The sequence below is a fragment of the Heterodontus francisci genome, chromosome 38 (genome assembly GCF_036365525.1).
Source record: "Heterodontus francisci isolate sHetFra1 chromosome 38, sHetFra1.hap1, whole genome shotgun sequence".
Classification (NCBI taxonomy): Eukaryota; Metazoa; Chordata; class Chondrichthyes; order Heterodontiformes; family Heterodontidae; genus Heterodontus; species Heterodontus francisci.
The window spans coordinates 29,397,069-29,409,799 of record NC_090408.1 but is presented as its reverse complement, the minus strand read 5'-3'; the positions used below and the strand labels follow the sequence as shown (position 1 = coordinate 29,409,799).

The 12,731-nt window shown below is 41.6% G+C and overlaps 1 protein-coding gene across 1 annotated transcript in view; it reads right to left on the bottom strand.

The window, feature by feature from the left end:
- The window catches only part of tmod2 (tropomodulin 2), a 73,239-nt gene that overhangs the window by 12,789 nt on the left and 47,719 nt on the right, over positions 1–12,731 (bottom strand). Inside the window, exon 4 of the mRNA XM_068017994.1 lies at positions 409–531. Within this exon, the coding sequence (XP_067874095.1) occupies positions 409–531 (123 nt within the window). The remainder of the gene's footprint in view (positions 1–408; positions 532–12,731) is intronic.

Sequence of the window (12,731 nt, the reverse complement as noted above, 5' to 3'; positions counted from 1 at the left end):
GGACGCAGTGAATTAATGATTACAACTACAGTACCAGATGAACATGTTGCATGTTATAAAACATATCCAAATGGGAGAGTTACAACATTAACAGATGTTCTCATCAATCCACCAATTGTGGATAAGGTTCCCAGCTACAAAATTCCACAGTTCTTTGAGCATCTGACCCCTCTATTATACTATCTCCTCTGAATGTTACCCACAAGATGTAGTAGGCCCTTTGCCATCTTTGCAGTTGTTCTCCAATTAAAGCTAAATCTGCAACTGTGACGAGTAAACAAACTCCTCCCACCTGAAAAGTTTTGCACAATTTCCTCTCCATCTCTCTCTACCCAAGACAAAATCAAATGAATTCGAAGTGCACCAAAACAGACAAATCAAGAAATTGCTGTTTTCAAGATGGTTTACCTGCAAGGTCACAGAGTTCAGTGTCTGTTGCACTGGTCAAAGCTTCTTCGAGTTCTGGATCCAGGGTCACTTTCTCTTCCACACGCTGCTCCACAGGTTTTTGCTTGGGTGTCCATAACTTTCCTATAACAAATCATTTCTAAATTAACGTTAAGGTTTTCCCATCTATTTTCTCAGACCAGCTTCTAGTTGATGCTTGTAACAAATACAGTACCAGATGAACATGTTGCATGTTATAAAACATATCCAAATGGGAGAGTTACAACATTAACAGATGTTCTCATCAATCCACCAATTGTGGATAAGGTTCCCGGCTACAAAATTCCACAGTTCTTCGAGCATCTGTCCCCTTTAAAAATCAAAACTAATCTAGGCAATAACTGAAAAACTCAAGGATTCTACACCTTGCCCCTAAAGATACCCTAGTAAAAGATAACTGTGGATTTGTTTTCATATAAGCAAAAATTGGTAGATATTATTCATGTTTACATTATACTATTACATTTTGTTAGAAAGAACTGGGAGTGTGCCAGCAGTGCAACACATCACATGCTTTCCAAACAGAAATTTGAGGTTTGGGTCACAGCACAGCTTGTGACTCAAAATACCTGCTGTTTCAGCTAGCTTACTAGGTCAGAGACAGATTCTTAAATGGAGGCATTTTGCAGTCCAGATTACTGCCTGTTCAGTGGTAACCACTAAAAGGAATTAGTCAAAGATATGCAGCAAGATACTGGGAAATTATTAAGACGACCAACACTTGCATTAATATACCACCGTTAACATAGTAAAACATCCCAAAGCACTTTACATGATCAAACAAAATTTGACACAGCTACATAAGGAGATATCAGATGAACAAAAGCTTGGTCAAAGAGGTATGTTTTAAGAAGCATCTCAAATGGGAACAGAGCGAGGGAGGGAATTCCAGAGTTCAGGGCCTAAACAGCTGAAGGCACTGAGAACTGGAGTAGGCCATTTAGCCCCTCAAGCTTGCTCCGATGTTTAACGAGATCATGGCTGAACTGCATGTACTTCATTTACCTGCCTTTGCGTATATCCCTAAATACCTTTAGTTAACAAAAATCTATTAATCCCAGATTTAAAATTAACTGAACTGATCAAACATCAATTATCGTTTGGATAACAGAGTTCCAAGCATCTACCTCTGTGTGTAGAAGTATTTCCTAATTTCACTCCTGAAAGATCTGGCTCCAATTTTTAAGATATGCCCCTTGGCCCTAGACTCCCAACCAGCTTCTCACTATCTACCCCATATGTTTCCCCTTAATATCTGGGAAACTTCAATCAAATCATGCCTTAACCTTCTAAATTCCAGGGAATACAGTCCTAGTTTGCAAAATCTCTCAATTTAACCCTTGGCGTTCACAGTCATCATTTTAGTAAAACTACACTGCATTCCCTTCAAGACCAATATCTCCTCCTTCTGGTGTAATGCCCAGGACTACTCGCAGTACTCCAGATGTGTCTAACCAGGACTTTGTATAGCTGAAGCATGACTTCTATCCCTATTAAAATCAGGAATGTGCAAGAGGCCAGAATCGGAGGAGTACAGAGATGATGGTTGTAAAGCCGGGGGTGGTTACAGAAACAGGGAAGGTCAAGGCCATGGCAGAATTTGAAAAACATGAAAATTTTAAGAGCTGTTACAGGACCAACCACCTCTGTAGGTCAGCAAGCACAGGGTGATGGGTGCGTAGGACCATGAGGTTTGCTGACAAGTTTGTTCCTTCTGAAAATCCTGCAAGTTCTCAGAACAATCCAGCTTCATTTTGATTTTCTTAAATTATAACACATTCACCACTTACTGACTGGAAATCCTTCAGCTGATTTCAATTTTGGTCAGAAATCCCATGGAATTTCGCAGGTAATCAAAGACACCCACAAAACAGAAGAAATCCAAGTAAGTGGAAGAAGTAGGTTTTCAAAAATATCTGGGACAAGGACACAAATTGAATGGCAAAAGCAATATACTGCGGATACTGGACTAAATGGCACCGTGAGACTGTAGCTACAGGGCACACATTCAGGAAGGAAGATGGTAATGTGCATGGCAAGGACAATACCCATATGATGGCAAGTCCTTACCTGGACAGTTCACACAGAGGAAAGATCAGGGCTATTGAAGCGAGAACAATACATCATTATTCCTCATCACCAGGTTAATGAAGATCTGAGGTTACTCAACAAGCTGATTTCTTTTTGCTGTAAATCGCTCTAGTCCCTTCACCTCTGAAACATTCCATTATTATCCCACTTAACAGAAAGGACACTGTAGTGATTCACTCATTAACCATCCTTAGTTCTATACAAAACTGCTATTCCCACCGAAACATGGATTTGGGGAGAGGAAAAAGGTGAATTTCAATCTGGGTCCAGAGGTGAAAAGGACAAGTTATGAACCCACAGCACCATCCAATCCTTCAAAAAGATGATTTATTAGAATTTGTCATTCTAAGTATTTCAAGTTTCAAGAAAACAAAAGAAAATGCATTTGAGTTTTCCCACGAGAGAAGTAAATAAGCAAACTAAATAACTTTTTAAGTGAAGTCATTACTCGTAGCTATGTAGACAGGGTCATTTGGAAGTCTTTGCATCAATGTCTGAAGAGTTATGGATTGGAAATGAGTTTTAAAAAACATTCAAGCAAAGAATGGAACATCTATTGAACTATCTTTGATGTATTTATGAGAACAGTAAGCAAAACCCAGAACACCCCCATCTCAACTTGGGATCAACAAACTCCTTTCATTGAACAGATGGCATGTTATAAAACTGGATGGATGAAATATTGAGGCAACTTTATGCAGAAAAGTTGCCTCAATATTTCTACTTGAAAAATTAAGTTGCATAACTTCAACTATTAGTTATAAGCTCCGACAGATGTTTCATGCAAGCACGTTTAAAAGCATTTACATGGGCACCAAATTCAAAATAATTGAAGTAATATATTAAGCAAAAGATATGAATACACCATCAGCTACGAAGTTTATTCCAAGATCTGTTCTTGGTTTAGGTTTGCTTTTATTTTTGTTCATATTTATAGAAAATTATCTCCTTAATCTTATTGAGCACAATGTGTATTATGTGGGAAGGCGGTGGCGTAATGGTACTGTCACTGGACTAGTAACCCAGAGACCCAGGGTATTGCTCTGGGGACATGGGCTCAAATTCCACCACAGCAGAAGGTGGAATTTGAATTCAATTAATAAATATGGAATTAAAAGCTAGTCTAATGATGGCCATGTCGATTGTTGTAACTAATGTCCTTCAGGGAAGGAAATCTGCTGTCCTTACCTGGTCTGGCCTACATGTGACTCCAGACCCACAGCAATGTGGTTGACTCTTACATGCCCTCTGAAATGGCCTAGCAAGCCACTCAGTTGTATCTAACTGCTACGAAATCAATAAAAAGGAATGAAACCGGACGGACCACCCAGCATCGACTTAGGCACCGGAAACGACAACGGCAAACCCAGCCCTGTTGACCCTGCAAAGTCCTCCTTACTAACATCTGGGGGCCTGGGCCAAAGTTGGGAGAGCTGTCCCACACACTAGTCAAGCAACAGCCTGACATAGTCATACTCATGGAATCATACCTTACAATGTCCCAGACACTGCCATCACCATCCCCGGGTATATCCTGTCCCACCGGCAGGACAGACCCACCAGAGGTGGTGGCACAATGGTATACAGTAGGGAGGGAGTTGCTCTGGGAGTCCTCAACATCGGCTCTGGACCCCGTGAAGTCTCATGGCATCAGATCAAACATGGACAAGGAAACATCCTGCTGATTACCACCTATCGCCCTCCCTCAGCTGATGACTCCGTACTCCTCCATGTTGAACAGCACTTGGAGGAAGCACTGAGGGTGGCGAGGGTACAAAATGTACTCTGGGTGGGGGACTTCAATGTCCAGCTCCAAGAGTGGCTCGGTAGCACCACCACTGACCGAGCTGGTCGAGTCCTCAAGGACATAGCTGCTAGACTGGGTATGCGGCAGGTGGTGAGGGAACCAAGAGGGGAAAACATACTTGACCTCGTCCTCACCAATCTACCTGCCGCAGATGCATCTGTCCATGACAGCATTGGTAGGAGTGACCACCGCACAGTCCTTGTGGAGACGAAGTCCCGCCTTCACATTGAGGATATCCTCTATTGCGTTGTGCGGCACTACCACCGTGCTAAATGGGATAGATTTCGAACAATTCTAGCAATGCAAAACTGGGCATCCATGAGGTGCTGTAGGCCATCAGCAGCAGCAGAATTGTACTCAACCACAATCTGTAACCTCATGGCCCGCCCGGCATATCCACCACTCTACCATTACCATCAAGCCAGGAGACCAACCCTGGTTCAATGAAGAGTGCAGGAGGGCATGCCAGGAGCAGCACCAGGCATACCACAAAATGCGGTGTCAACCTGGTGAAGCTACAACACAGGACTATCTGCGTGCCAAACTGCGTAGGCAGCATGCGATAGACAGAGCTAAGCGATCCCAAAACCCAACTGATCAGATCGTAGCTCTACAGTCCTGCCACATCCAGCCAGAGGTGGACAATTAAACAACTAACTGGAGGAGGTGGCTCCACAAATACCCCCATCCTCAATGATAGGAAAGCCCAGCATATCAGTGCAAAAGATAAGGCTGAAGCATTTGCAACAATCTTGAGCCAAAAGTGCTGAGTTGATGATCCATCTCGGCCTCCTCCTGAAGTCCCCAGCATCAGAAATGCCAGACTTCAGCCAATTCGATTCACTCCACGTGATATCAAGAAACGACTGAAGGCACTGGATACTACAAAAAGCTATGGGCCCGGACAATATTCCGGCAATAGTACTGAAGACCTGTGCTCCAGAACTTGCCGCGTCCCTCGCCAAGCTGTTCCAGGACAGCTACAATACTGGCATCTACCCGGCAATGTGGAAAATTGCCCAGGTATGTCCTGTACACAAAAAGCAGGACAAGTCCAACCTGGCCAATTACTGCTCCATCAGCCTACTCTCAATCATCAGTAAAGTGATGGAAGGTGTCTTCGAAAGTGCCATCAAGCAGCACTTGCTTCGCAATAACCTGCTCAGTGATGCTCAGTTTGCGTTCCGCCAGGGCCACTCAGCTCCTGACCTCATTACAGCCTTGGTTCAAACATGGACAAAAGAGCTGAACTCAAGAGGTGAGATGAGAGTGACTGCCCTTGACATCAAGGCAGCATTTGACCGAGTATGGCATCAAGGAGCCCTACCAATCTGGAGTCAATGGAAATCGGGGAAAGCCCTCCGCTGGCTGGAGTCATACATAGCGCAAAGGAAAATGGTTTGTGGTTAGATTAGATTAGATTAGAGATACAGCACTGAAACAGGCCCTTCGGCCCACCGAGTCTGTGCCGACCATCAACCACCCATTTATACTAATCCTACACTAATCCCATATTCCTACCAAACATCCCCACCTGTCCCTATATTTCCCTACCACCTACCTACACTAGTGACAATTTATAACGGCCAATTTACCTACCAACCTGCAAGTCTTTTGGCTTGTGGGAGGAAACCGGAGCACCCGGAGAAAACCCACGCAGACACAGGGAGAACTTGCAAACTCCACACAGGCAGTACCCAGAATCAAACCCGGGTCCCTGGAGCTGTGAGGCTGCAGTGCTAACCACTGTGCCACTGTGCCGCCCTAAGGTTGTTGGAGGTCAATCATCTGAGCTCCAGGACATCACTGCAGGAGTTCCTCAGGGTAGTGTGCTGGGCCCAACCATCTTCAGCTGCTTCATCAATGACCTTCCTTCAATCATAAGGTCAGAAGTGGGGATGTTCGCTGATGATTGCACAATGTTCAGCACCATTCATGACTCCTCAGATACTGAAGCAGTCCATGTTGAAATGCAGCATTACCTGGACAATATCCAGGCTTGGGCTGATAAGTGGCAAGTAACATTCGGGCCACACAAGTGCCAGGCAATGACCATCGCCAACAAGAGAGAATCTAACCATCTCCCCTCGACATTCAATGGCATTACCATCACTGAATCCCCCACTATCAACATGCTAGGGGCTACCATTGACCAGAAACTGAACTGGAGTAGCCATATAAATACCATGGCTGCAAGAGCAGGTCAGAGGCTAGGAATCCTACAAAAAGTAACTCGCCTCCTGACTCCCCAAATCCTGTCCACCATCTACACGGCACAAGTCAGGAGTGTGATGGAATACTCTCCACTTGCCTGGATGGGTGCAGTTCCAACAAAATTCGAAGCTCGACACCATCCAGGACAAAGCAGCCGCTTGATTGTAGATGGGGCGCCAAACATTCACTCCCTCCACCACCGACGCACCATGGCCGCAGTGTGTACCATCTGCAAGATGCACTGCAGCAACGCACCAAGGCTCCTTCGACAGCACCTTCCATACCCGCAACCTCTACCAACTAGAAGGGCAAGGGCAGCAAATGCATGGGAACAGCACCGCCTGCAAGTTCCCCTCCAGGTCACACACCATCCTGACTTGGAACTATATCGCCATTCCTTCACTGTCGCTGGGTCAAAATCCTGGAACTCCCTTCCTAACAGAACTGTGGGTATACCTACCCCAAATGGACTGCAGCGGTTCAAGGCAGCAGCAGCTCACCACCACCTTCAAGGGCAATTAGGGATGGGCAATAAATGCTGGCCTGGCCAGCGACGCCGTCATCCCACGAATGAATAAAAAAAAAATCTACACTGCCAGCTGCATAAACACACTCTGAATATAATCTTATTAATCTGCAATTTTAATAATCTTGACCTTCCTTGCTTGAACCATTTCTGTAATAGGTTACTATCAATTGGCATTTAGATGCAGGAAGAATTAGTTCTTAAATGATAATAACTCAGTTGCATTACTGTTTTCTGTTCATTAGTATCTTATAACAGTCCTCAGATGCAGAAACTACACAAGTATATTCTACAAGTATTTCTGATTCAAAGTTAGAGCATGTTTATCCAAATATATTGGGAATGCCCACTTATGTTATGAATTGCAAGTCATCAAGCCAACTTCAAATCAAGTCACTAATTCCATATTCAGTTCAAAGAATTATGCACTGTTCATTTATCAAATTGTCCCATACTCCTGCAGTTACTGAACACAAGTGAAATAGAACTTGCATCAATTACATCCCTCCTAATTTGTATAGAATATAAAAGGTTAGAGCATATATGGACAGATAAAGAAAGCAGCTAGTACAATCGTCAACGTGCACTCTTACCACCACTTCAAACATTTAAGACCAGTATTTTAAACCTTACTTTTAATGCTGAGTGAGGAGAAAGCAACAGTTATAAATGTTCTTTGAAATATGACAACGCTGGCACAGCCACATTTATACACCATCCCAAGGTCCCAAAAATGTGATCAGCATTCTTCTTGAGCAATTGCTCCTTCAACTGCTTATAGATCACAAAGAGGGCATTAGCATCAACTGTGGGACGAGAATCCAAGTCAAATATACGCCATAACGGTGGGAGTAGCAGCTTCTCTTCCTGTAGGACATTAGTAAGCCAGTTGTGTTTTTATAACAAAATAGCAGTATTTATGGTCATTTTGAGTGCCAGCCTACAAACAGACAGAATTAATTGAATTCCAGCTTCACAACATGTCATGGCAATATTTGAACTCTTAACATCTCCATGTCCTCCAAATAATTAAAGTGCAAGAATGGTATGCACATTTAATGCATTACCAGCTGGTTACCGGCAACACATGCAATCAGTAAATAAGCTAGGAGGTACAGTACAAATACAGTTGCCCATTCAGTAATAATAGGACCACTGGACAATAACAAACTTGACATTTACAAAAACAAATTTTACTTTGGGAGATTTTATAATTCACAGATAACTAGCAAAGATAATGGATTTTGATTACTACTACAAAGATACCATTTGGATTTAGAGCAACAGGGATTTGGATTAGCACGGGTAATTACAATGAAAAATGACTGCTGATCTGACAACCTCGTTCTGATCCCCAGACATTTGGCATAATGAATTTTGGATAAGCCAGATTTAACTATACGATGAACCAAGTGTGTTCTCAAGAAGGGTCACTGACCTGAAACATTAACTCTGCTTCTCTCTCCACAGATGCTGTCAGACCTGCTGAGTATTTCCAGCATTTGTTTTTATAGTACACAATCTTCAGTTACCTTTTATGGCATCTATTCCAACTAGCAATCACTCAGATGCGGTATAATAGAAGTACAAAGGTGAGAAATATTTGCCATGGCATGCTATAATGTCTAAACTTCTAAAATATAAAAAAGTTTGTGAACAATTTTTGAAGTACTAATAGCACAAACTACACTAACTTAATAGTTTGATGTTAGAAATATGAAAATCTAGAATTATATCCTAAAATTGAAACTGATAGGTGAATTACAAATTTTTGTGCCAATGAATCAATTAAAATGAAAAATGGAGCACAGCCTAAATGCTAGCAGATTTTGAAAGTTAAACCATTAAGAATGTAAGCAGCAATGAATAGCAGCGGTGGAAATTAAACACCAGAACAGTACAGGTGATCAACGAATGCCTGAAATGGAAAGCTAAGCTACGCATCCACTAGAACTGATAACTTCTCATGAATGCTTACATCCACAACACATGTCTGTCTCAGCCCTAAAAATGCACAGCACGTGCATCACCATTTATGCTTTCAAAATGACTGCATTTTTCAGAGTCTAAATTTGGAAGCACGCTTCTCAAACTGACCTGACAGACAACACTAAGTTCAAGAAGCTTATAAATTTAGAATGCTAACCATTCCCAAAATATAAACCTTAAGTGTACATATACGATTACCCAATCCATTGTGCTTAAAATATATTTAAAAACATCAGAAAATGAGCCCTGCAGGCTCCTAAAGTCCAGATACACAGGAAGTCATGCATATATCTGATTTGATTATGCATAATCAGCTAAGATAATGAAACCTCAGGCTTTACAGTTTCCATAGTCACAATTTATCCAAAAACACTGAATTCTAACTGCTTGTTCTCATTTGCAAGTCCCAAGGTGGGACAAGCCCTCATCACCCTCACCCACCTTCGAAACATCATTTAGCTCATGCCCTCAACTCCCTACTCTGACCTCCTGTGCAGCACCACACAGCCACAACTTTAAACATTTTATGGCCTACACTCTAGCTGTTCCCTCACCCCTTCAGTCACCTCAAAAGTCTCCTCAAAATCTCTCTGATCACCTCCTACAATTATACTACTACTGCATGTCCACTTCTTTTCAGTGAAATACTTTGGTGCTTCCAGCAGTTTGAATACCACAAATTGCTAATCAACCGAGCCGACATCCTTTTATGTAGAGTTCAAATTCTCCACAATATTGCTTGAATATTTCAGAACTGTTTGAGGAAATATATACTTCACATTCTCTAACAAAGATTTCCAAAATGTAACTAAAAGAGGATGAAACGCAGGCTCAATCCTGCACTGATTTTCTTTGGGTGAAAAGAAAGGACGTTGAACCTCGACTGGAACATGCCTAGCAACTAAGAGCATTGCAGAGAACTGGTAGTACTTCACTCATAGTCCAGGAAGATTGGATAGAGTACACTACTCAAATCCTCAATGTTAATTGTATCAATTATGTTTAATTATATGCAGGTGGAGGGCATTAATTGTGGTCTTACTTGAACATATATAAGGATACATCTACTGGTTGGAGGTTTTGAGTAAAGAGGTTTATGTTTGTAATCTTTTACTCTGTAAAATAAAAGAATGACTGAGTAAAGATTGGCTACAATTTCATCCTTCAACAACAGGCTTTCTGGAATAGAACTTGGTAGCATAGGATAGTTGCCTAAAAGTGAAGGCTGGAAATGAAGAAAAAAATTCACATAGAAAACTAAATGGAAGAGTTACAGACAGGGGGAATGAGGATGAAAGCATCTTTATCAGATCTGGCTTCTACAGAATACAGAATTGGAACAGCAATAATAGGCAAATGAATCCCAAGGAACAGTTGATGCTTGAGGTGTGACTAATTATGTAATTAACTGCCCAAAGTGGACAGGCAGGGTCTTCAAAATGAGAGAGAATTCTGAGGCAGAAGAGAAAGATAATGATGAATCTGAATGAATTGTAATAGTCACAAGGAGTTTTAGTCCTGTGTTGAATGCGGTAGTCATGGATTCATTCAACTGCGTTGTGTTGGATAGTGCTAGCACGTCAACAGCATGTGGAACAGACTGATTAAAATATTACCTGGATTCACTCTGTAGTGAGGATCGACGTAAGGTTAGGGGTATTAAAGTACTATTTGCTTTAGGTTTGGTGATGACAACACACTGAGGGCACTAAAGAGAGTTGTAATCCCATGTAAAATAGCTGGAGTAAGCCACTTTATCAGGGCAGATGTAATCTCCCATAAGATACCTTACGGTTAAGTAAACTTTCTATGAAAAGGCACAAATGAATCTCGACATGGAGCATGTTAAGACAATGGTTTTTGCAAAGTCAGTGGATCAGCAGTTTACCCAGTCACGGCATTAATGGCATCTCCTTAACAAAATCTGATGTTTCTCTGTTAGAGAAGTATTAATGGCATCAGATGATAAGAACCTCAGGAAAAAAAGAGCAAATTATCTTAGTTACACAGACAATTGCTTACCAGATAAGAGTCAGCCAGCCTTGCCACAGATGGATTTGTACTGAAAAAGTCCTTTCAGATGGGACTTGTAAGGCTAAAGCGAGGCTAGTTGCCAGGTGTTTTGAAGAGTGACTGGGTGATACAGATGTTAGAGTGGATTCTCCCACAGCTGGAAAAGTAATCTTGAAAATCTTTTTAGCTCTTATGGCCATACATTCATGGCAGTGTAGATCAACCAACATAAAAGCCTCGTTATTGCAAGGTGATACTTTTCAGAGAAGCATTTCTGAAACTGCCTAAAAAGGCAGTAGATGCAGAAGGAAAACTGTCGAAACTAAACAAATGCTTCTATGGCCTGAATGATGCATCCAGGTGTGGTATTTCTTGGTGAGATCTTTTTTTGCTGAAAATAGGTTGCGTTCAACTAAAAGCAGATCCTGCAATGTTTAATTGGGTATCATAAAGGGAAGCTTTCAGGCATCTTCATGATGCAGGTTGATTATTTCTTATGGGGTGGCACTGCGGAATGAGAAATGTGTTACTAATACGATTTGAGTAGAATTTAAGATTGAGAGTCAGGCTTGTAGGGCTTTTAAATATATTGGTTTAGATATAAAGCAGAGTAAGTTTGAATAACTTTAAATCAACAATCCTATTTAAAGAGTGTTACTCCCAACCTGATTAATCATGCTCAGCCATCACAGAAAGATGATGTTCTACCTAAACCTGAGGCAGAGCAATTGCGAAGCTTGTTACAAACATGCGAATTAGGAGTGGCCCATTTAGTCCCTCGAGGCTGCTCAGCCTTCAAGATTATGGCTGATCCGGTTGTAACCTCAATTCCACATTCCTGCCTACCCCCGATAACCTTTCATCCCCTTGCTTATCAAGAATCTACCTTCGCCTTAAAAATATTCAAAGAACTCTAAGATGAAGTCCATCAGGACTCGGGGACTTGTCAGCCTGCAGCTCAAACAACTTGTTCAGTAGCACTTCCCTGGTGATTGTAATTTTCTTAATTTCCTGATTTAGTGCTATTTCTGGGATGTTACTTGTATCCTCTATGGTTAAGACGGATGCAAAATACCTGCTCAATTCTTTTGCCATCTCCCATTTTTCATTATTAATTCCCCAGACTACCTTTCTATAGGACCAACGCTCACTTTGTTTACTCTTCTTTTATAAATATCTATAGAAACTCTTACTATCTGTTTTTATATTCCTAGCTAGCCTTCTCTGTACTCTAATTTTTCCCTCTATTAATCTTTTAGTCATTCTTTGCTTTTTATATTCTGTCCAATCTTCTGATTTGCCACCCATCTTTGTGCAATTATATGCTTTTTCTTTAATTTTGATACTATCTTTAACTTTTTTAGTTAACCATGGATGGTGGGTCCTCCCCTTGGAATTTTTCTTTTGCATTGGAATGTATCTATTCTGTGTATTCTGAAATATCCCCTTAAATGTCTGCCAATGCATCTCTATTGACCTATCCCCTAACCTACTTTGCCAGCTCACTTTAGCTAGCTCTGCTTTCATGCCCTCATAATTGCCCTTAAGTTTAAAATACTAGACTTAGAGCCACTCTTCTCTCCCTTGCACTGAATGTAAAATTCAATCATATTATGATCACTGCTGCCTAGGGGTGCCTTCACT